The sequence below is a fragment of the Aptenodytes patagonicus genome, chromosome 3 (genome assembly GCF_965638725.1).
Source record: "Aptenodytes patagonicus chromosome 3, bAptPat1.pri.cur, whole genome shotgun sequence".
Taxonomy (NCBI): domain Eukaryota; kingdom Metazoa; phylum Chordata; class Aves; order Sphenisciformes; family Spheniscidae; genus Aptenodytes; species Aptenodytes patagonicus.
Window position 1 is genome coordinate 53405978 of NC_134951.1, and position 25556 is coordinate 53431533.

At 37.1% G+C, this 25556-nt stretch overlaps 1 protein-coding gene across 3 annotated transcripts in view; it reads left to right on the forward strand.

The window, feature by feature from the left end:
* AFG1L (AFG1 like ATPase) overlaps positions 1–25556 on the forward strand; it is a 75179-nt gene that overhangs the window by 42816 nt on the left and 6807 nt on the right. For all 3 annotated transcript variants that reach the window (XM_076333357.1, XM_076333358.1, XM_076333359.1), the window contains exons 8-10: positions 7356–7438; positions 10846–10916; positions 11173–11273. In XM_076333357.1, coding sequence (XP_076189472.1) covers positions 7356–7438; positions 10846–10916; positions 11173–11273 — 255 coding nt within the window. The remainder of the gene's footprint in view (positions 1–7355; positions 7439–10845; positions 10917–11172; positions 11274–25556) is intronic.

A 25556-nucleotide genomic window follows, 5' to 3' on the forward strand; every position in this document is an offset into this window, starting at 1 on the left:
GTCTTAGCAATGAACCATCTTTATTAAAATGCTGATCAAGACAAGAGCTGACAGTAATAAAGAATAGAACATTTTAGTCTTGTTGCTTTTGAATGATTGCTAATTACCCCAGAGGTCATGTATAGTGCTTGTGACGATTCATTGACATTTTCTTTAAAGTCTACTGTTTCAACAACATCTGAACAGGGAGACAAAAACTGTATGCACACCCAGCAACGCTTGGACCAAGTTTTTATCCATCACCAAATACCTGATGATTCCCTTTCTCCTTCACCCTCCCCCTGAGTACATCTTGTTCCCATGGATTGGTGTAGCAGAAAGTTAGGAATGTTACAAACCTGATTCTCTCTCCCTCTTCCCCCTCCCCTCCCTCTTCCCCCCCCCAGTTTTAAGCATGGATAAAAGGAGCAGCCCTTTGAAGGTCCTGCACCTGTACCATGCTTGCTCGTGACTCCTTTTAGAGGTGCACCAGAGAAGAAACACTCCCCTTAACTTTGTATGCTTCCCTCAGCAGGCTGTGGACAGACCTGCCCAGCTCGTGAGTCCCAGTTGGACCAGTTTCACATTTTGAAACGTGCTGGTGATTGTCACTTGCTGATGACTTTGAGAGTACGCCAAAGTTAAAACCTGTGGGTATGCTTTGTAGGTCAGAAATAATTTTTTCATGACACACTGCATTTTTGCTTGAGAGGGTTGTTGTTCTACCACAGTTATGAATCATTTGGGAAAATGCCAATTGTAATGGTATCCTTTGGATGAAGAAACCTTTTCTTGAAATCACTTAAGAAGGAATTTTAAGAAAGAAGAAATAATATTCTAGTTGATAATCTAACGCTACATGGAGTCAAATAATGAACAATGAAAATGGTTAAGTCTAGTGAGCTCTGTTTACCCGAGGAACTCTTCCTCTGTTGCTGGCTGAGGGTTCTCATCGCGTGTCTACATGTTGTGTGATGCGAGAGAATTTTTCTCTCTTAGGCTGGATGTAAATGTATGAGAAGAATTATTGCCAATGAACAATCTCATTATTTTCTGATTTGCTGGAGGGAGGGAATATTAGTGATCCTGTGTATTGTTAATGGAGACCAAATCAGCAGGACAGGTGTGGGGTGTTTTTTAGTGTTTGTTTTGGTTTGGTAGTTTGTTTTTTTAATATAAGCTAATACAAAGAGTTAGATGCTGAGGATGCATTTGAAAAGGGAAGATGATACCTACATGGAAATGATGATACCTTTTGCTCAGAAAGAGCGGTTAGAAGTTGCACTTCTCAGGTAGGCATGGCTTGGTTATTAATAGTAGGTGTTCTAATGTGCTTGCTAAGAACTACACCAGAGGCCAAGAGTATTAATTGTGCAGCTTTGCATGCATGACTATACTCTTCTTTGCTCATATGGAAAGTGTATTTGATACTGCAGATGCAGTGCTACCGCTGTGTTTGCAGGTGTCTGGTTTGACCAGAGTGTGAAAGGCTGAGGAAACTCAGCAAGTGTGGGAATTAAGGTAATAATCATCCCAAGGTAAAGCACTCTCACATCTCTGACCCCCTACACTAAACCTCTCTGGAGGTTTTCAGATAGGGTTGTCTGATCCTGTGGGCCAACAGGATGATTTGTATGATTTTGTATGCTGGTTCTTTTTTTTTAATGCCATTAAAATTCAGAGCAGAGAATGACAATTGGTTTGACTTACGGTGGCCTTCAATAAGGTTAAGAGATATCTACTCACCTGCATTATCAAGGGTCATGAGCTGATCACAATATTTGAGCTCCCAGGGACACATTGTATTTAGTACACTGGACCACAAGGCCACCTTAGTATTTCAGGGTTTTTTGTGACACATGGGAAACACATGTCTTGAGAACTTGCAGGTTATCCAGTTAACTTTGAGTGCCTTTTTGAAATTTTCTGAAACCTTTGTTCCTCTACTTACCGATCTATCATGTCATGTACTTTAATTTCTTGAGCAGTTAAACATTTTAATATCTACCATTCTTGATTGCAGCAACAAAGGAATATTGGAGGTGCTTACAGGAAGAAAAATGTATTTATATTAGTCTATATTTAATAACTTTCCACAGTAGGTATACTGAAAGTCTAATTGTATCTATTCTATCTGAAGATTGTTGGTTTAGGTGTTCTGTCTTTAGTTGAGCCTTGAGGCTTTGTCTTTTTTCCTTCTGGAATAAAAAGTTTTTCTGCCACTTCAGTGGAAATGAGTGCATGATCATGCTGTATTTTTAACTTACTAATTGCATTTTCAATTCTGTAATTGTATTTGTTCTTTGTATATATAAATACATAAATGACTTCAAAATAAATTATATGACTAATTAATTTTATGCATTTGAATTGAATAGGGTAAGTCAGACTTGAAATATCTCAATAGAATAGAAAATCTGTTGGAAACTGTAGATGTTTCCACAAGAACAGACTAGACTAACTGTAGCTTCAATTTTAGGTATTTATTTCAAAAGAAAAGTAGAAGTTAAGCCCAAGTAAATGAAATTTGAAGGTTTAAATCTCCATCTTAAAAAATGGAAACCAATAGTTACAGTCGTGGCTTTGACAGTTAAGTATTAACAATCTGAGCACTCTGGTTAGTTCTTTGGCTGTTGATTAGGATTCTGTGGTGGTGATAAGTGAGTGTGAGGATGCAGTCACATCTGTAGGGTTTAATCAGTCCAGTTAGAGAGAGAAGTTAGTCCAAAGATGGAGAGAGAAATTAGAACTTCTGTATGTAATCCTAGTGGGGTTTTTCCCCATGCTGCAAAAAGATTAAGGGTAAAATGTAGAGAAGCCTACCATTTATTTTATTCTCCCCCCCCCCCCCCCCCTCCCCCCCCCCCGGAGTTTGCAGGGTTTGTAAATGATAGTATTGATTTGCTAGTTCCATAATGCAGGAGTATAATGTTGTTGACACCTGTGAGGGGGAGAGAAGATGCATGGTGGTATTCACATATGCGCTCTTTCTGAGGTTCAGTATTTCATTCTTACAGTTGTGAGCAGTATTTGTTTTTCCATAGTGTGCAACCATGTATCTAGTTTTCATTTTTGTAAATCTAGTATTTTAAGTGTTTAGCTTGGACGTATACAATATTTTGGTGTGCTTTATTTTCTTCTATTATACATTCTGATTATATGCTGTCGTTTTAACATTTAAAGCATTTCTCTTGAAAAAATTATTTACAAATACGAACATTTTGCCCTCTGCACTCCTGTGAAGCAGATAAGTGAATGTTTACGTGTGTAGAAACAAAGAACCGCGGTGGGTACCCTTGTCTACAAAGGAAACCCCCAAAAGAAAAACTTTTGGATCTCTGCTCAGCGCATAGCTTCTCTGTGACCTTTCTGACTCTGGCTTTGAGTAAAGGTGACCATGTGCTGAATCCCCCTTTAGAATCGTCTCCGCTGGTACGTTCTTAACTTGGAGGAGAAATGCTGTTGTTACTGCCTGGCGGTGCAAGCAATCCTCCCATTACCACCCTTCAGTTCACTGGTACTGCTATCATACCCTTTCTCTTCTCTACTGCGTAGAGCTCAGTTTGTGTAAATAGCGTTGCCCGCACCAGTGCAAGTTTGTATACTGTTTTGTTGGCATTAATTTCTTCCACATTGTCATTTAATAATCGGTTTCTTTATTCACACTTCTGTTTGATTTTTTTTTTTTTTTTTTTTTTTGGTTACATTATTTTCCAGTAGCACCTCTAGATCTGTACTCTACTGTCATAAATTCATGTAAGGAGAAGGTTGTTCCTACCCTGCAAAGCTTATTATCTAACAACAGCAATCATGTTTTAAAGGAAAGTTTTCTGGGAGCATGTTGCTACGCAGATTATAATGTTTTGTTTTAATGGCAGGGGCCATCCATTTTATGTATACTTATGCAGTGCCTAACAGAGTAGGTATGAGTGAGCTTTGAAGTGTCTCAGTAAAAATAATGACGAGCAGTGGTAGATACTTACATGAACCTGTAGAAGGGTTAGGAAATTCTTGTGGCTTTTATTTAGAACATGGGCTCTAAATGGCTGGAGTACCTTCCTGAACACAGCATCAGTCTGGAGAGGACAAAAAAAAAAAAAGGGAAGAAACTGTCTTCGAGGTCCAAGTCAGTGGTTCTTGAGACAGTAATGGATGAGAAATAGGCTAGAGATTCAAAGTAAAATATAAACCAGAATTTGACTCAGAATGCTGGTTTGAAAAATAGGAGACAGAACTGTATTTGAAAGATAGGACAGAATTAAGCCAAAAAGAAAACCCCAAGCCAAAACCAGAAATTAATTAGGAACATCCAAGGAGTAGGATAGTAAAATGCCAAATGTTTTCCAAAGGACTAAGTATCTCTCTCTTCCCGTTAACTGGCCCCTACTTCTAAGCTTATATCGTGTGTTACAGAAAACAGTTGTACACCAATTCTTTTTTTCCATTTTGTTGATGTTTGGTTCAGTTGACTTTCGCCTCTGAAGGAAGCAAAAAATCAGTGGGACTATAATAACTGTATTTTATATATCTCTGAACAGGATGCTGCTATTGCCTTTCTGGCTGAAGGGTTCTATAGCCCAGAATATCTAACATATCTTTTAAATAAACTACGTAATGTTATATCATATTAGAATCAATAGTAGCACATTGTTGTAGACATATAAGACAAGGTTTATAGGGAAAAGAAATATCTTTTATTTAGGCAACTGTTTGTAGCTTAAAAAGGGCCCAAAACCATAAATAAGCTTTTGAACACACAAGCTCTTCTTAACTAGTGTTACTAACGATAGCGATTTTTCCTGAATAGTGATGATACTAATTATTTTGAAGAAAGGCAAAAGGGAGGACAGAAGAAATGCATCTACTTCATAGCTCTATCGGTAGTATTTACATGTACAGTTCTTACCTCCAGAATTCATTCATTGTAATGTTAAATCATGAAGTCGTAAAAGACTGTCAGTGCATTTAAGGAGTGATAAGTTTGTAAGCAGAACGCAAGTGGACTGAAATAGTGTAGCACCAACTGCTGATACAGATTTCAGCAAGCCACAGTGACCTGCATAATCTGGCCCAGTATCAGTCTGTATTTGAGTGCCCAGAATGTCTGCCCCACTCAGCAGTCATTAGCAGCTGAGCCACAAGCACCGCTGTAAATATCAGCACAATAAATTTACACCGGCTACAGTGTTCAGGTGCACTTTTTTTTCTTTCAGCCATGCCATAACCATGCCACACTCTTAAGTATATGTAGTTCTGTGTTCACTCTTCACTCTATATGCAACACAACACCCTGAGAGAGCGGTAGAGTTTGTAAACCCATCTTGAAGGCCAAAGAGATGAGGCTGAATTCATGCAAAATTTCCTATCTGTTGTTTCCAGGAAGAAAACCAAAATGATAAATCAGCGTTACTAAATATCCGAGTATCTAAAGTTAATAAAGTTATCTAAATAATTTCATAGTCCGCATAGCTGTAGTAATGTGTTTGGGTTTTTTTCCCTACTAACATGAAGAAAATAATACTTGAGCTAATCTACTACTTTGGAAAAATAAAACATTAGGTGGAAAGAAGCTGAGCATCAGTGCCTGGCAAAGAAAAGCTAAGTACACCAGCTTTGCTGTGAAATTTCAGGAATCTTCCTTCTAGCCTTGACTGCCAGACTGTTGCTGAAGAAAAGCTTAAACATCCTCCCTCCCTTGTGCATATTATTACATGCCTCTGGAACTTTTTTCTTCTGCTCTGTTATTCTCTTTCTTTGTAAGCTTTCATGAAAAGAAAGGGAATAGATTATAATAATATTGTAGCACCAATGCTATTGTGTTTGCAGTAGCCTTAGCCCAAGATAATGTTTTGATTAGCATGGCTTTTTCACTTACCGGAATTAAAGATACATGGATTTTCCTGGGATTCTGTGCTTTCAGGATGATTTTTTTTTACCTTCTTTCTTCAGCTGTATGTCTTTACAGAGAAGTTGGAGGTTTAAAATAGGTATAGAGCCTTCAGTAATAGCCAAGGGCAAAAAATTAGTGCAATGAGTCATCACAGGCACTCCTGCAGATATTTGTAATCTGTGAGTCCTATGCAACGCATTTGTTCAAAAGGGCCATTGTTCCTTAAATCACTGATGATAGTTCTTCTAAAATTTAAGGGTTTTTTTCCTGCAGTGTAGTTGCTGTAAATGAGATTTGACATTTCCAATTTTGATATTTGAATGGCCTCAAGGAGGCTTTGAAGAATTTGACACACAGAATATGAAACGCTTAATGAGAGTATTAAAGATAAACTAATAGTTCATAGTGCAGTGAAGAAGCAGAGTAATTTAGCAGATTCTAGCAATCCAAATCATTTTAATAGTGTTGAATTACCAACAAAAAAAAAGTTTTATTGCTTTAATTAAATTGTTGATAGAGGTATATTTTCTAAAATATTAAAACTTTTCCTCCCTTTCTTTTATAGCTTCTTTTGCTTCTAGCTATATAACACCCGGAAGTTGTGTATCTTGGCAGTAGGAATAACAGATAAGCAGAGCTATTCCCTTTGCCAGAGGGTGTAAAATCTTGTTCCCACTGAGGTTAGTGAGAATTTTGCTCTCAGCCTCAGGCCTTGAATCAAAAAAGCACCTTTTAGTGCAGCTGGTTTTGAGTTTTCTAACAGAAGCAATTATTGTGACTTCTCAGGGACATCTATATCACACTTGGAATCTTAGAGATTGTTTAAAGGGGTCGGGGAAGAAGATACTTTCCTGAGTCAATTCAGACATTACAAAAATGGAACAAAATCTTTTTGATATAGAGGTTTGTTTATTCCCCTTTATGCTTCAGTCCATTTTGCAGGAAGACTTGGCGTCGTTCATATATTTGTCGTTTGACTCATAACATTTTTAATCTTCTTAGCAGTAGGAAAATAAAAAACTATTTTTAGCTTATAAAGTAGAAGTAGTTTCAGATGTGTCTGTTGCTAGAATTTGATTGTGGTCTGTTAAACTTTTATTGCTCCTAATTTTCTATTTCTAAATATATATTCTTTAATGTGAAAATAATTATTTTTACACTCCCCCCAACAAAGCACTACCCAGAGAGAATGAGTAATATCCAACCTCATTTCATTTCCTGTGCTTCCAATCTATATTAATTTTCTAGTTGATGGACTTTTGAAAATGGTTACTTTTTTGTTTTGAATATATGAATGATTTCCAGCTTATTTCTCTGCTTCGATAATTGTAAAGGAGACTTCAATTTTGTGATCTTGATTTCAGTTTTGCAGATGATATTCATGCTGATGGTTTATCACAGCAGTGTGTCTTCTCTCTAATGCAGACAATAATAAATACAGCTTTGGCTTGAGGAAAGCTTTTCTTTTTTTTTTTGGTCTCTGTAGAAATACTGCAGCACAGTCCAGCTTGATTCTGGAATAGACTACAGGAAACGAGTGCTTCCTGCTGCTGGAAAACTCTACTACCTGTAAGTTTATCTATGATACAGTATTTGCCCTCCTTTTCCTTCTTATTAGCCAATAATTTCCTAGTCAATGGGAAATTAAAAATGTATAGTAGAATTAGCAGAGTGTGACTTTTTCTTTCTCTGCCTTCTGGTGCATTTTGTTCAGCAAACCGCCTTCCATTATGCCTTGATATTAACTTCATTAAACTACACTTTCAGTATCCACACTAGCATCATTTATAATGTGTGACTGAATAAAAACTAATTAGATTTTTTGGGGAGGTGTGGTGTTTGGAGGACTGAAGTGACAGATGGTTAGAAAGTAATGAATATCCTCTTGTAAGAGATTGCACAATTCTCTTATAATAGAAGAACATCCTTATTGTATTTAAGTAATTAAGTATTTATAGAAATCCAATGACAAGGATTCATTTAACGTTGGGTATTTCCAGTGCTGTGGATTAAAAAAACCCAACACCCTCCTATTTTGACAGATTGTTTCTGTTTATCATGACAAAATTTCTTTAGCACTTTATTCTATATTTGCAAATAAATATGTTAAAAATACGTTCACAGTTGTGCTTATGGTTACAGCATATATCTGCGTAATAGATACATCCTCTCTTTTTTTTTAAATACTTTGAAACCTTTGCATTGCAGACATTTTTCTATCTCGTATTTGCTCTTATAATATTATTTAATCAATGACAACCTGAGCAAGGCAGACAACAATAACTTAAAATGAGATTTATAACCATTGTATCTTTCAAGCCAACACACAATATTGATTTAAATATCATGTTTCCATTGAGAAAGGTGCAGTATTTTCATCGATGTGACAGATATTTGAAACTAAGTATGTCCATATCACTTTGTGAAGTTAGAAGTAGTAGTTGTTTGTCTGGAAGGAGGAGTACTGCTTAGTAGAATTACAACAGGTAATTCTTTCTGCTTCTGGAAGGAAATGACAGAATTTTATATATGAAAAATGGGTTAAATGCAGGTTCTGTATCTGTACTCAAGAAAAGTAACTCTTGTTCTATGTTCTTGTCTGGCTCCACTTTCTTTTATGTTTTGCGGTGTTCACTTGGAAGTACCATTTGAAGCTGCCAGTTATCTCAGAATTGCTCATCGGGGCTCTTGTTCTGATGTCTACGTAGCTGTCCCTGCTTACGGCTCCGCTTATTGTGCCCGTTGCACTCTGTGACTTTCTGTTTGATAATTGTGGAGAGCACCTACCATGTTCTTTTCTCACTGTCCATACTCTGAAGAAAGGAAGAGCACGTATGTGGTTCCTAGGAGGTAATAGGCTAAACATGGTGCCTATGGCATCAGCTCTCAGAGGAGAAGAAATACGAACAAGCCCCAGGAGTGGTACCCAGCCGAAGTATTTCATGGTGTTCTGCTGTAAAACTTGTGATCAAGTGAATGGCAGAGATTGGTGATAAGCCTGTCTCATGTTCTGTCATTGGAAGGATGTTGGTTACCCCTAGAACTTGTTGTGTAAATCATTAGGAAGCAGTGGGGCAAAAAAAAAAAAAGAAAAAAATCCTGTAGCTGCCAATGGAAATAAGATACTTATTTCATCATTCTTTCTTTTTCTGAGGGAATCTCATTCCATCTTCTATTCAAGCTTGTTCATTGGTGCTTTCAACCCTGCAGAACTAACATAGTATGTGTGGATTTTTTTTGTTTTGTTCTAAAATTAGGTACTATACAGTATTTTGCCACAGATTTTTGAAATTTATTTAGCAGTCTTGCCCCCAAAAGAAAATGTTCTTGTCCAACATGTTTACATTTCTCTATTAATGGTTATAGTACCATCATCACATTTTTTTAAAAATCCTCTTGATGCTTCATAATATGTGTAGTCTTTTCTTCATTTAAAATATGCAACTAAGGGTTGCGTAAAGCTGTTTCATATTCATCTGAAAGCAATCAGTGTAGCACAATTACAAGATTCCTGATCAAAGCAACTTCCTTGATCTCAGTCTCAGGTGTCTATTTTCAAAACAAACTTTCTTGGCAATTAGGTGCAAATATCCACCCAGGCATCATATTGGGCTGTTTCTTCTTGTGGCCGTTACATCAAACTTTTTGATAGTTATATGCATACACATGGGCATACTCTCAGATATACATGTGCTCTTTCCCCACTTTTGTGGCTTTTTTTCTGGTTTTGTCTGCTCCTTTTCGTTTGTCATTTTGTCAGAGGAAAGCAGCACAAATATCAATGTTGAGAGAGACTTTTTTTTTTGAAGTTACAATTTTATGTAGTCTCCTATTCAGAAAAGGTGTTTTAAAGTGTTTGAAATGGCACTTCCAGAAGTTTGTGGTTTTTTTTTCTCTGAAATTCTTTGTATCTACAAGGTTTGCTATCATTAAGCTTGAGCTAAAAAGTGGTTATTTCAGTTCTGCTGTTAACGTTTTTAAGGTGCTTAAGGCCTAATGAACAGGAAAGTAATTGTGTAACATGCTGATCATCACTTGTCATTTAGAGGAGGTCTAGAACTGTGTGAAGCAATGCAACTACAGTGCATCCACAATCTATAAAAGTAGACTTTTCACACCAAATGAGATCATACAAACTTCAATGAAGCGTTCTATATCCTAGTTCTAGTTTATTGTCTACCATAGCATTAATTTACTATTCTCAGCTTTCAAACTCAGCTAGAAATATTATCTATCTTCTTAAAGAATGAAACACAGAAAGGTTGGCCCTCTAACCCATTCAGTGACAAAAAATATTCTCTAATCAGACTGATTTATAATTCTTGTGGCAACCAGAAGATGAATATAAACTTTACTTCAGCTCCCAGCACAGATATTTTGCATTGTCACTGTCTGTAGTTGATCTTTTCCCAAATAGTATTTGGGACAGAGGGGGGGAAATTGATAAAATTACTAATGCAGAGATAGTGCTGGTGTTTTGAATCTCATCGTTTAATTTTGCAAATTGTTTGATCAATACAGTCAGTTGACTTGATTCGCTCCCCCCCCCCCCCCCCAAGCTGCTCCAATATTTAATTTCACAAAGTCCCCTCTCAGAAATTTCAAGGGATACTTCTTTAGGTGCTTGACTGCCTTGCCTTGTCTATTTGCTCTTATTTTGCATGCAAGATAGAGCCAGAAGCCTTTTTTCTCATTGTGTATACATAGTGTTAATGGATCTGCTCTGCCTGTATTGCCTCATTACTGGAAACAGCTCAAAACACAGAAGTCTTTCAGTGTATGCAAATAAGGCAGAATCATCTACCTGAGAGTTAATATTCTCTACTTTTAAGTGTATTCTAAATCTAATGTTTGTATTTAGAGCATAACATCCTGTTCTCTCTTTTATGGGCAAAAAGCTAAGCAGGCTCAGGCAGCTGTTTGATGTTGGCTTCAAGTGTTATTAATTTCATATTCTATTATTCTTTTCACTGTAGCACAAGTGAAGCTGATGTGGAGGCTGTCATGGATAAGTTGTTTGATGAGCTGGCTCAGAAACAAAATGATTGTACGTAAGTTAATTTCTCTTGAAAGAGAATACATTTAGAACACAATGCCCAATCTCCACTGACCAATTAATAAGTTCCATTGCTGTATATGGGTTGATGCCACACTCAAGTGGCAGTCATTGTATCAGCATTTTGTCTAATTTATGTGTTGAATCATGTGCTATTATTCATCAAGCTATGCATTTCCTATCTGTAAGAGATGAATTTTATAGTAATTATCCAGAGAAGATTGAGTCTTTGTTCATGTTCCCATAGTAACTAGACCAAGGATTCTAAAAGTGCAAGGCAGAGAGCTGAAGCTGAATAAAGCGTGTGGAACCATTGCAGACTTCACGTTTGAAGAGCTGTGCGACAGAGTGAGTACCCAGACAAATCTAGATCAGTTAACGCTCAGACTTTTCACAGTTTCAAAAAAAAAAACCCCAAATACAAAAACTCGCTATTTTCCCAAGTCGTACTAAAATAAAAGGGCTTTTTTTAACTTGGCAGAAAGATTTTGAATTTAACAGAAAAAAAAAAAGAACTCCCCAAAAGAACAATAATAATTTTCTTTTTAATGATACAGTAAATTCACTCTTAAGTATATCACAGATTGTCTTCAAAACTCCTAATACAGTATGTGCCTGGGCTAACATCATTGCTGGAATATTAGTAGTCACAACATACCAATATGTAAATAGCATTCAAATACTGTTTTTAAAATCTGGGGTTTAAGTTGATACTCAAGCAAAAGAGGAGTAATCCTGGCACCGCTAGGGTAAAGCTGTTGTTGCGTGCCTTAGTTGTGACTAGCTGTATGAGGGCTGTTTAGTCCCAGGCCTTCTCAAAATTTGACAGATTTTGCTAAATACAGCCAAAGTCCCTGCTAAACATGTGGGGTGTGATTCCTGAAAAGCTCTCTTTGTATATGACTGCCAGTGGGTTTGAAGACAGTCCCCTGGAAGTTGCATTGTACTTCAGTGACCTCTCTGCTGACACCTGAAGTTATTGTTAAATGATCACAACTCTAAACTGGGCCAATAGCACCTTTGATTCAGGATGCTGACCAGTCCTTTGGTTATAACATTGTTTTCACTTCCTTGTAGCTACCAAGTTAATAACTATTTGGACAGAAATTTCACTGGTTATGTTTCAGACTGTACGTTTTAGGTTTTGCTGGTTTTTAGTTTCAGACAAAACCAGTTAGCCATTTGTGAGAATGGAGGTATGTCATGGGTAGAACCGCTTGCTTTTCACTAAAAGTTTTGAGACTTTTTCTTCATTGTGCCTCTTAATGTATCAGGAAACTGTTGTCAGCAGACATTTGTAAAGTTCTTTAGTCCAGTAAATGCCTTATGTACCTAAATGGGATGATAAATTGCTTCTAAGGAGATGTGCTCTGGTAGCTTACATGGCAGCAGCCCCTACCTTGGGTCTGAAGGTTCTGATCCTGTTGAAGAATTATGTGGGGTTCAGACCATCTTGGCGTACCAGAGCTGAGGTGCTTGGTTTGCGCTCAGAACAAGTAAAGAGAATCCTTATGAGATGTTAAACATCATTTAAGTATTAAAGTATTGTTCTTACGCTGATCATCCAGGATTTGGGAAGTATGCTGTCTCAATTCAGTTACCTTCTGCAGATGTGTTATGATAGTCTCTAATGGAATAATCACATGCTTAAAACTAAAACAACACGGCAGACAATAAATGCTTTTCTTTAACGGCTTCCTCGGTCATTGCTTATTTTCTTTGCATATGCCTCCATTTGTTTCTTCCTTTAATTGTTATATACAATTATTTATTTTGCCCTGATTTTTCTCTTCAGATCACTGATGTACCTTCATAAATATTACATTAGTGTACTGGTAAGGTGGTATCAGTGTGCTCACTTCATAGAGGAGTATAGTCATGAACTTCAGAATTGTCTGTTAAATTTGGATGAATGGCTTGAGTTGCCTCTAATAAGATTTTTTTCACAAATGCAAACTTTTATAGCACTTCATAGCAATAGTAAAAAAATTCCCATCGGTATAAGCTGCATTTAAGACCTTGCCTGCCCTGTTCCTCCGTTTGCCAGCCCGATTGCCTTGAAAATCTGCTAAAAGGCAAAAGAAAAATTCAGTTGGCAAACCATGAAACCATGTTCCTTTTTTCATGAAATCTTTTAACTTTTCAATGGAAAAAATTATACATGCAGTATTTTTTTTAACAGTCAGAATGGGAAGTCATTCCCACTGATGCCACAGAAGAAAAAAGTAAAAATGGGCAGGATCTAGAAGAGTGCACTGGTGGTTTGTAGCCAAAAAAACCCCCCAAAGTCAGGAGACATTCAACATGACAAGAAGTATAAAGTCATTCATATATATTCAAGTAAGCTGGCTAATAGTAGGGACTATTTGTGGAGGATAAAACAGAAAGCTGTAGGAGACATAGGTACAAGGTATTTGGTGTACTGCTTGTGGTACCAAATGGTAGATAAGTTGACAGGCATCATGAATGCAACTATTAAGAAAAAGGAAACTAGGAGGCTGAGAAAGATGTAACAAAAAGGAAGATACACAAAAGAAAATACTGGAGGGGAATTTGTTGGCTTTGGCTAGAGTGAATCAGCAGGTTTCTTCGTGCAGGACATGGGGACAAAGTCCCAAGGGAAGGCAGATTGTATGAAGGGACGGACACAGGGCAGGGAATCTTCCTAGCTGGAGCCTGTAGCAACCAGGAAGAGGCTTAACTGGCAGCCCAAGCAAAGCATCCTAGGCAGATAAATGCAATCTAAAGTTGGTGTCGCAGGAGCCAATTAAACTTATAACAGAATTGAAAACAAGATTTGCAGTTGGTTTCATATCAGTGATAAGACCTGGTGACAAGCATGATAAATAGGAAATTCTCATTAATGGGGAAAAAAGAGATATAATTGATATTATTGAAACCTTGTGGGACAATTCAGAAAATAAGAATGTGAAATCAGTGCTTACAGCCTACTTAAGGACAGAGTGGCTAAAAGAGGTGGAGGACAGTATGCAACGTTAACGACACTGGTACCTGCCTTAATGTTAATTAATAGAAATATCTTGAATGTATATCAGTCTACTAACTAACAAACCCAAGGGGGGAGTACTCATAGGGGTCTGTTGCAAATGGAGAATGAGGTGCATTGCTTCTTGAGCACTTGGCTATAAAAAGCATGTAAAGAAAAAACTACCGTTGTATGGGAAGCTTATGCTGTAGATGAAATGCAGAAAATGGTGAAAAGTAATTAGCCTGAAAATTGCAAATGATAATTTTCTGGTGTAAAATGTACTACATCCGGTACAAGGGTGTTTGGTTTGAGCAGCTTTATGGGAGCTTACAGTGATGAATTCATCTAGAAATTTGTGTTGCGTAGGGATAGTCTTCTCCATAATTTTCTAACATTCAGTGTAACCAAAAGATACTTCCAAACAGTGAAATTACATATTGGAGTGTTCAGGAAGAGCAATTTTCAAAAGCAAAAGGGAAGTATGACCAAAACTAACTGGTAAGGGAAGTGTAAGCAACAACAAAAAAGAAGGAGGACGACTTTTTGAGGAAGAAGGTAGTAAAAGTATGTCCTGTGTTAATGTCAAGACAGAATCAAATAGTATAGAATGACTGGCAACTAGTTATGAAGTGTGGGAAAATTAAAGAGCAACTAAAGGTCATGGGCAATTATCATGTCTGCGCAGCTATAAGACTTGTTGTTGTTAAGTAAAATGGGAGTTTGGATATGGTTTATATTATCTGAACGTTACTGGCTTATTCTTAGCTGGAGATGGCTGAACTTTTAATAATGATGTGGAAAAAGCAAAAGGTTTTGCAAAAAATACTTGTTCTAGGTGAAGCAGAGTGAAATATTTGCTTCACTAAAGGATAGTAAAATAACTTTCCGTGCCCCATACAGCGCTGCGGACTTGTTTATAATCTGCACCAACACACTGATAGCATGGGAAACCAGTCTGTTAATAGTTATAGTATGTTAAAAATAGCTTGCAAGTACATTTTGAATCATTGGAGTCCTGGAAAACTAGGCTGAGATCTTTGACTAGCTTTTTATTTTTGATAAATGTTGGAGTGCAAGAAAAATTCCATGGCACTAGACGAGTGCTATTATGTGCCAATATTAAAAAAAACAAGCAAAACACACACGATAACTTGCAAAACTGCAGGCTGTCAGTCAGATTTTAGTCCAGAAAGGGTAATGGTAAAGCTGGTTCTGGACTCACAGAGTAGGTAACTAAAGAATGGAAATGAAATGAATTCCAGTCTCCCTGATTTTGTGGAAAAGGTTGAGTTTTGTAGATGCTGTTCTTACTAAGAAATTGGCATTATGCAGTGTCAGGAAAGTATATGTTAAATGGATTGAGACGATAGTTAACTAACATATAAAAAGAATTACTACTGAAGGATTGCTGTTGAGTGTAGCATTTTTAATGAGCACATTTTTATACCAAGCCCAGTACAACTGTTTTTTTCCCCTGGCAGTTTTAAATGTAACATAAATGCTAATACGAATTTGCTGTAAATACTAAGAGTGGCGCTTGGTGGGGGGATGGGGTGGCGCGAAGCAATGAAAATGGGGATGCTGTGTGCAACAATTTATTGCTCAGCAGAATTGAGATTTTGGGGAGGAGGGAGAGGGTTTGTTTTGTTTTGGCTTTTTTTTAATCTAAGCAAACACAAAATCTTACATCTAGAAATTTGGAATACAAGTCATACCTACAGGAGGAGGAGACTGTGTCCTAGACGTGATGACTTGGAAATAGATTTAAGCATTGTAATGGACAAACAGCTCAAAAGGAGTTCTCAGAAGATTATTTAGACCTAATTTCATCTGGGATGGGTAGGGTGGAAATAAACAGGAGGATAAAAAGATTGTTTTAATTTTGAAAACATCTCAGATTGATGGCAGAATGTTAGGTGTGGTTTTGACATCAGAATTATAGAAAAGACATTGAAAAACCTGAAGAGGTTGTTGAAAAAGCCACAGGTTGTTCGAGCTGGAGAATTTGTGCCCTCAGATGAGAGACTTACAGTTCGCTTTGTTCAGCTTATCAAAAAGAGGACTGGGAGATGATTTTATAACGTACAGCTATCTTCACAGGAAAAAAAATACAGGTATTAGTGGGCTCCTAAATCTAGTAGAGGATAGCATAATGAAAACCAGAGACTACAGAGAGATTCTGATTTAAAAAAGAAGAAGAAAAAGCACACATTCACGCATTTGAAACAGTGAAGGAAGTTGCAGAGCCTCTTTGTACTGTGTTGTGGGTCAAAACTGGGTGTCATTTTAGGAAGAGGTGTTTGTGTTTGAGCTAAGTACTAGTTCTTAGGCTTAGCTGTCTCTAAAATTGAGGAAATTGGAGGATCTCATGATCTCTTCTGGTCTTAAATTGTCTGAAACTAGGGACGTGAAAGAGTCAGGGTCCCCTCTGCCTGTCGGCAGCTGTCTCACTGCACCTGCGCGTGCAGTGAACAAGTTCGGCAGCCGGCAGGGGAATGGGCCCAGTCCATCTTGAGGGGATAACCTGCACTCAGCCCCCTCATGCTTTTGGGAGTCGACAATAGTCTACTATCAGTCTGTGCAGTGAGTTCAGACTGCGTTTTTTCGAGGCTTGTAACTTCCTTGGATTTGAGTGGGGTTTCACAGCACATGTATAAGACATTTCCCTGATACCAAGAAACCTTTCTTCCAAACTTGACATTCCTGCTCCACAGCATGGAAGCACTACAACTTCTCACTGAGCCACTGCTAAAGGAAAGTCTAACTTGAGGAGCAAGGTCTATAATGGCCTTACTCTCAGAAATATAGTAATTGACCAAAACTTTTATAAGTAAATATTCGTTCACACACACAGATGCATGTTCGTATGAAGTCAGTTTGAGGCATCCATTCAGAATGGGAAAGTTTCAAGATGAAAACTAGTTTCATAATGGAAGGTGTGTATCAACTCTACGTAGACTTTTGTTTACATGTTTCCCGTTTAGTAAATACAAGACAGCAAGCTTTTTTGTGTGTGTGTGTGAAAAAGTTTACATTATCAACATCTTCTGACAGAACAACTCAAAATATCATATAATTTAATTTAGTTAATGCAGTTAACTTTGGTTAAACTCATTTCCTCTGTTACATTTGGTTCATAATTCCAAAAACTATTTAATTTAAGGTAGAGGGATAAGTGAGTGTAATGAAGGGCATCAGTTGTTTTGGGAAGTTATTTTTGATCACACTGAATTGTTACAATATTATCTTGGAGTTGCAATTTTTTTTTTTTTTTTTTTTTTTAGTTTTCTGAAACTGGCATATACCACTGCTCATACAGTTCTCGATAATCATTGCGGCATGAGTGGACAACATTGTACTCAAAACTTTGTGAACTGATTCCTTTGGCTATCCATAACCCTTAATGGTTCCAGAAAAAAGAATTCAAGTTTTGCAAGGGTCAACGTGTGAAGGGATAGATGTTCTTATTATGTTGGAGAAATAGCTTATCACCCAAATGTCTCTGCTTTCACATCGTTGCAACAATATGTCTTCTGGTCTGGTCTTGGGTAACTGTTACAGTGCAGTCCAGGGGGATAAACATCCAAACCTGTTTACATTTGTTGGTGTAGGACTAAGGAGAATGTGTTTGAAATTGCTCAGACGATTACTTAGACAGTAACTTTTGTAATACAGTATTTCATATGAACAGTCTGTAAAACTGTTTCATATTCAGTGATGTTTCCTTTGAAATAAAATCAGAATTCTGTTTTAAAGGGAAATATTAAAACATTTTCCACTTTTGTATCACATGATTTCATGAAATGTCAGCCAATACATAATAGATTAAAATAGCAAATCAGCAATTGGTAACTTTATATCATTTGAAACATCTCCTAGCTTCAAGCACAATTTTCAAAATAGCTGCTCTTGTAATTAATACCTGAAGACCTTGGGAGATAAGAATAGGTGCCCTTCTAGTATTAGTCTTTCATTTCTTGTTTCAGGTGTTAGCATCAAATTTTTTATGTCAAGAACATAAGGAGTTATTTCTGTCTAAAATAATGCATCAGATGTTGGTAATTACCAGTTGTCCATTAATGTTTATAAAAATAAAATAGAGATAATATATTGTATGCAATGCTGATGTGACATGCAGTTGACTTGGTAGAAAGCATCTTGTTACATTATTGTGTACGTCAATTTTTAAATCATAGTTTCCCAGTTGATGAAAATCCCAAGTTTTAGCTAATATAGTTAATATCAAATCCATACACCTAGCTTTTTTGCTTCAGTGGCTATGTGAACACGTGGAAAACTAAAAAATGCTGCATGAGAGGATATCCATCTATTTTAGTTGCTTTAGAGCGAAATGAGAAGCAGTTTTTCAAATCTGACATGCCAGGGTTTATGTGGCAGCATGGCACATGGTAGTGTTTGTCGTGGCTTGAAAGTAGTTACCTACTCATTAGAATGGAGTCCTGTAAATGTGCTTCTCCAGTGTAATCATCCAGGAGAACTATCCTTGGTTTTCATCAAAATGTTTGTTATCATACCGTCTTTTCTAAGGCCCCATAAAATGAACAAATGTAGCCAGAGAAGGCTGGGAGAGGCACCAAGCAGAATACCGACAGAGTTCCTGAATTTTAATGCTAACTTTAACTTCCCCCATTCTTTGTGGCCTTTAATTAATTTCTTCCTGTCAGTTTCTCCATCTGTACAATGAGGGATACATCTACCAATGGAGTTACTGTTGCAAAACATAATTAGTTAATTTTTTCATTGAGATAGTGTGTGAATGAAAAATCACCACGATAGTGGATTCTAAGGAGCTGGTTCTTGACAAGCAAATACAGTTTATAATTGTCTTTGACAAATTCTAGAAGGCTTTTTGGATGACCAGATCTGATAACTTGAACTCAACATCGTGTTTATAAAAAACTTGTTTTTCCTTATCCCTTTTCTCAGCAGTTGTATGTATATCCAAAGTTCAGATGAAAATACTTTTAAAAATAAAATGTACATATTAACTTGATTTTAAAAGCTCAATATCCTAAACTAGCAATCATGCAAGTGTAAGTCTTGCTGCCCCATCAGAGAGATTTAATTTCTCTGTGTTTACACATAAAAGTCAGTGTTCATTATGCCTTAGAAAAATCACCTTCTGCCAGTCCTCTTTCTTCACTTCCCTTTTAAAATTTTGTTCAGAAACTGGTAATTGTGACAGTTTGGCTTGAATCTTGATCTGGTATAAATAATTTAGACAACAGTGTACTTTATATGTAATCTTCCAAGGTCCTAAGGGAGTAAGGAGGTACAGTCTTCCTCACAATATTATCTTTTAAAGTCTTCCTCTCACTTGTGTATAGCAACTGCTGCCCTCTGCTGGGAATACTGACTTTTTAGTGTACTCAAACACATTTTAGCCTTTTCTTTACAAAGGTTGAATAACTTTCTTTCATGGATCCTACAGTCTTTTCATTAGGTAATTAAATATATCCTTTCATCTGACTGCCAAGTACCAATGAACATAGTGTCTTAACAGGATAGGAAAGTGTATCTATAAAACTGATTTTGTGGATGGGTAAACTAAAGAACAAACAGTCGTGTGAAATGCAGGAGGTTTAATACAGAAATACGTGGAAGTTCATAAACAACAAGTCACTGGTACACGGGGAAGTATATCAGCAAAGTATTGCCATATGCATATGCTATTCCTATATTCACCCTAGACAGCTGCTTCTGGCCACTGTTAGAAGATATGGGGCTAGATGAATCTATGGGGTTTATTATTTTTAAAGTAATTTAAATAAGGTCATGTTTTCAGTTTGAGCTGGAAAACAGAGCATGGGAATTTGGGTTACTAACCATTAGCAAACATACTACAGCGTAACAAAGCTAAGAAAATAAATTTAATATCTATGTTGTAAAAGGTTATCTTACTGTGATTTTTTTTTTTCCTAGAAGTTGTTTAGCGTTTCTGTAATTGGCAAAATACAGTATTTGTGTAGATTAACACAACAAAGAAGTGGCAAGCAGTTTCTGTTAGGTTATTGTTCCACTGCAATAGGTGCACTCTACAGCCCAGGAGGAAGATGTGGTTCCTAACTTGAATAGCTTGCACTTCAAAATGAAAGATGTAACTAAGCTTTAAAAAAGAAAAGAGAAGAAAAAAGTCACCATTTTCAAAGGCAACCAGTGATTTAGGAATGCAAGTGTCTGTCTTGAAGTCAATTGAATGTCTCCCCTACATGATGACACAACTCAGCTGCATTTGCAGTTTAATGATTCTGAATCATTTTGAGGGAATTACCTTCATTAAAAACTGCTAAATGTATCCACTGTATAATTTGGTGTCATCTTTAGGATTGTTGAGTGTAGTTGTAAATAAACATACCATGGAGTTGTTCAGAAGTGAGCGCTATTTTCAGTAACTTTTCAGAATCAGTTTTCCTTAGTTTGATTTTGATCTTAGTTTTATTCCCAGCAGGAGATTAGCTTTTGCGGCTTAAGCTCTGGACTGAGAGTCTGTCTTTCATTAGCTACACATGCTTTAAGAATTCAATCAGTTTCTACAACCAAAAAAAAAAAAGTTGCCTTATCTAACTCACAAGTATATTTTATAAAATACGCTTAAGAAACTTATTTCAGGTGGAAATACTGTAATGTAGTAATATTGTTAGTCAAACCTCCTTTCTGTTTTATACTTTATTTTTTGTGTATCAGGGCTTAATTTTAGAAAGCACTCCCTTCAGTGAAAGGTGCGTAAACCTTGAGGTTTTAGATCCTGTACTTTATAGACCAGGGAGTACACAAAGACAAGATCTTTGAAGCCAAGTATGGTTTTAAGGGTTTGCCCTTTTAATTCAATTTTTTGTTTCTTAAGTGCCTGAATGTACTTTTTTTTTAAAGCTTCATTGACCATGGTTTTGAAATCTTAACAGTAAGTGCCAATATTTAAATAGACCTATAAATAGAACGACCTATAAACCTAATTCCCATAGTTTCTAGGTTCTTTTGAAAACTTTAAAAATCACAAGATCACTTGAATTGTGATCTAGTAGCTTATTTAAGGGGAACTTACATGTAATTTTGATGTATATACACTTCTTCCTTATGGCCTTTTGTGTTTTACCTGCTTATACCTGTTGAAATTGTTTGTAGGCTTGTTTGCTTACTGTACAAAGCAACAGAAACCTTTTTTTTTTCTTTTCTTTTCTTTTTAAGCCTTAACTATTTTTGGAGACCTTTTTGTTGACAAATGCCATACTTTGGAGTGGGAACTGGAAATTTGGCAGCGGGGGCTTTGGGAGCAAAAGCATGCCTTCTGCTGTTCCACCAGTCTGTAGCCAGCTTTGACCAGCGGATAGGTCTTTGAGGCATCTCACTTCTTGTAGGTTCAGTATGGATGTCTGTCGCTATGTAGTAGATAAGCTCTTCTAAGGCAGGAGTGATTGTGCTGAATGATGAGTGAACATAGCAGCGTGCTCTAATGAGACTGACATTTCAACTCAATTGGGATAAAATGGGGAAATGGGCAAATATCAGACTAATGCGGTATTCATCTGTGTGCAAGAAAATGAACTTGGGCAGAGCAGGTGCAGAAAAGGTGTACTAGGCTAGAATGGCATGCATGTTTTCCCCACAGGAGGGGGAGGAAGAATTGTGAGAACCTCATCCACATCAGTCACCCCAAATAAAGACCAAGAACGTAAAAGCACTATTTCAGTTAGTAGTAGCACTGTCATACGTGAATATAAAATTATGAATATAAAAAAAAAAAGCTGGAAATTGCAAGCATCTTCTTAATCAGCAGAAGGGCAAAAGTCTGAAACAACTTTCCACTATGAGAAATGTGACTAAAAAACTTCTGCTGTAAGATCCAGCAAAATCGGTTCTTACGAGGATTCTGTGATGAGGTAACCTGAGATAGCAGGGGGCTGTACTTGATCTGGAAAATATCTTCTACCCCAGGGTTTATAGATCTCAGATTCCTGCTCTGCTGATCATCCATGTGGGTGTCAAAGCTGGAAAACAACTTAAACAAAGGATGTGCAGTAGGTATAAGATAAGGTGCTATCAACACCAAAGTGCAGTTAGGAAGTTCCAGAATGGCTGTTGCTTGTGTTATCTGAGTTTTTCCCTCCTTCTGCATAGGCACTACAGTAGTAATCATTGCTATGTGATATTGTAATTACATGATCACATACAGCTGAATGCTGCCTTGCATAATTGGCTTCTGTCACAGTTTGCACCAGAGTTAGTGCGTGATACTATTCTTATTTAAAAAAAACAAAAACAAAACCAAACCCCCAAAAAACCAGAAAAACCCAACCAAAACCCCACCTTTTCACTGTTGGCAACTGTAATCTTAATTTTCTGGACATTCTTCTTTAGGCACAGAGTCTTAGACTGCCGTAGTCATGGCTCTAACTGAAGTCAGTGGGCGTTGTACTTTGAGTTGGTAGTGGTCCATGAAACCTGAAAAATCAGCTTTCAGAGGTCCTTAACCTGGCATCAAGAGCTCGCTTATAATTTCTCTGTCCTCTGTAAAATGGAGATAGTACCACTTTCTTGATTCACAGCCGTAGTTGTGGAGATAAATTCATTACTGCAGATGAAGTACCTAGCTGTTGAGGTAACAAAAGCCGAAGAAGAAATGCATAATTCTTCTTCTACACAAACATTTGAAAAGTCCATGAAAAATGAGATCTTGTGACTCACCAGAAATGAGGACAAAACATGTATTGGTAAGTGTGCATTATATGAGAACCGCTGTTGCGCGTACTGGGTAGGTCAAGGGTCCTGGGGGAGGGAGAAGCATCAGTTAATGTAAGTCAAGACTATAGCATATATCGAAGAGAGAAAGATTAAGGGTGCACAAGCAACCGCTATCTAATATCCGTGTCTGACTTTTCAGCTTTAGTAATGTTTTTAAAATACAGTTTTCATTTGTGTGATTACTGCTGAAAACATCATTGGTCTGTTTACTTTTGGTGTCTTCCCTCTTAGTAACTAAAACATACATTAAAGAATATTTTAAAAGAAAGAATAATGAATCAATTAGTATTTTAACAAACAAGTTGTATAGCCTCACGTCAAGTAGTGTTCAAACAAGTTAAAATAACGATTTTAAAGTTGCAGGCCAACTCATAATGCTTAGTTAGGAAGCTCCAAAACAAAACTGCATGTTATTTTAGTCTTTCCTCAGTATGCCCTCTGATGTGATCTTTAATTACACAGTGACATGCCTTTTTTTTTTTTTGCTACCAGAAACCTTCAGTAAAACTTGATAAGAAATTACCTTCTTCATTAAATTCTCAGTTTATTAATAGTGCTTCAAATGAACTTCTCATCTTTGCCTGTAACTTACAGAGCTTTCCGATTTGCACTGCCATCAGTGTCTTTAAATTTTTTAACCAAGTTAGTCATGCCCTAACGATCTTACATTTTTATTTAAACTTCAGCATGCAGCTGCATCACAGACCATGCCTTAGGTTTTTCTGTTCTTTCTTGAGTTATGATCTTGAAATATTACCTCAGTGCTCTGTTCTATCAGCCCTACTAGTGATAGAGCGTGGCTCCTTTGGAAACAACAGAAGAAGCTCTATCATTTTTTGTTATTGCTTAATGTCCAAGTTGTAAACATTATCTAGTCTTAAACTGTATTTTGGTTTTAGGAAGTTTTGGAGTGTTGGAGTGTCTGCACTAAATTGTAGTTGTTGTCAATCAGAACTCTTCAGGATGTTACTGGAACTGGCCTTGGAATATCTTCCAACATAAACAAAAATAAATTTTCTCTTGAGATGAAATATCTTTTTCTAACATATGTAAAGCGTTCTGTTTTCTTCAGACAATCTCTAAAAGATGAGCTACTTTGTCACTGATGAGTCAACAAAGAAAAAGGATGCTTTGTACTTTAATTAAATGGAATATGTAATACGAACAGGAGACGACTAACTCTTAAAACAGTCCACAGAGAGCTCCAAATAATAAACATCCTACTTGAACTGAGATGATGATAGCTGAAAATGCATTAAGTAGACGGAGAAACAAAAACAAATGAAGGTGAGAACTCAGTCAAGCAGGCTGAAGTGGAGTAAACACTTTGTCAGGAAGGTAGCTCATGTTAGTGCTAATGCGTTTTGCATTAGTATGATGCCTATAAAATACTGACTCCTGGCATCAGAGTTAATGACAAAAATCTACAACGGTTTTACCTTATATACACATGCAGGAACAATAATAGCATCAGAAAGATTCTTATCTGTTAATTTTTTTTTTTTTCCAAAAAAAAATACTGCAGCATCTGAAAGAACTGGTAACATGGTAAGTGACAATTTTTGCATAAATGTGTTATGGTTCTGAAGTTAAGTTTTGATCGATAATTGATGAAACAAAAAAAGATCAGACAGTACCAGAAACACACACCAAATCAAGTTGTTATTTTTAGAATGTTGTTCAGAGGACCAGATTAATCAGGCTAAACTTTTAATAAGAGGATTACATATATATGTGTCAATATTAGGAGGATTTGTAGCTTCATTAGCAACTTCAGAGGAAGTAATACCTTCATGTATGCTACTGACTAAAAATGGAATACTGTCTGTGACTGGGTGAGGTTCGTAAAATAAATTTCAGCCCTGGAAGGTTATACAGAGGACAACGGTAAGTGTCTAAAATCATTTGCCACTAGTCTCGTCATCTTGTCCCAAGCCTGTATCGTTGGCAGTCAGGACCCAGCCAGTACTTGCTGTAAGGTGAGGAAAAAGGGCCTGTGTAGGCAATACCGTAAAGGTGAGGGGAGGGCTGTTGGCTGCTGAAACAGCATAAATCTGCTCTTCAGTGGAGCTTCTGCATATGGACCGTACAGCCAGAATCTCCAGCCGTGGTGTGATCTGGCCTTGAACCCATTTTCCCTGGCTCTTTCCTGTGTGGCACAGACCTGGTACCTGGGTGCTTGTGCCAGCCTCATGCCAGTTTTGCAAGGGCAACAGGCCAGTGAGAATGCGACTTGAGAAGCTGTCGGGGTGCGCCTGCATCATGGTCTCCTGCATTTGGAGCATTTTGAGTGTAGCTGGTGAGTTAGAAAAGCTTCGAAGCAATTGCAGGCAGCATGGAAATTAGGCCAATACCAAGGTTAGAGGAATACAAAAAGGGCTTTAAACTGTCCCTGGAGCATTTGCAAATTTGCTGGTTGTTCCTTCTTTTTGCAGTAAGTAGAGTAAGGCAGAAGGAAATTAAAGGACTTGTCCAAGATGAGAGTAAGTCATGTTGAAAACAGGATTAAAAGCTTTGTCTTCATCTCCAGGGTTATGTCTTTCTAAACTCTAAAAGGAGAGGGTTTGAGAACTCCTCTATGTAAAGAACTACAGCTGATGCCAACTGAACCATATAAAACAACAGACTGGCTGACTCGGAATTTCAGTTGCGTCTCACCAGCCTCGAGTCTTGGCAGGGAGGTACAGACTTACTTTATTAAAATACTCATGGCTGCTAGGCTCAGATCTTTCTGATCATAAGATTTTGGAGTGTCCAAAGGCACGTTTCTGCCAACATTTACAGAATATTATCACTTAGCGCTGGTGTAGGTGTTTCAGAAATTCTTGTTAAACAGCTCGAAATGATCTGCCTTTTATGTCCGTAATTAGAGGAATTTTTGA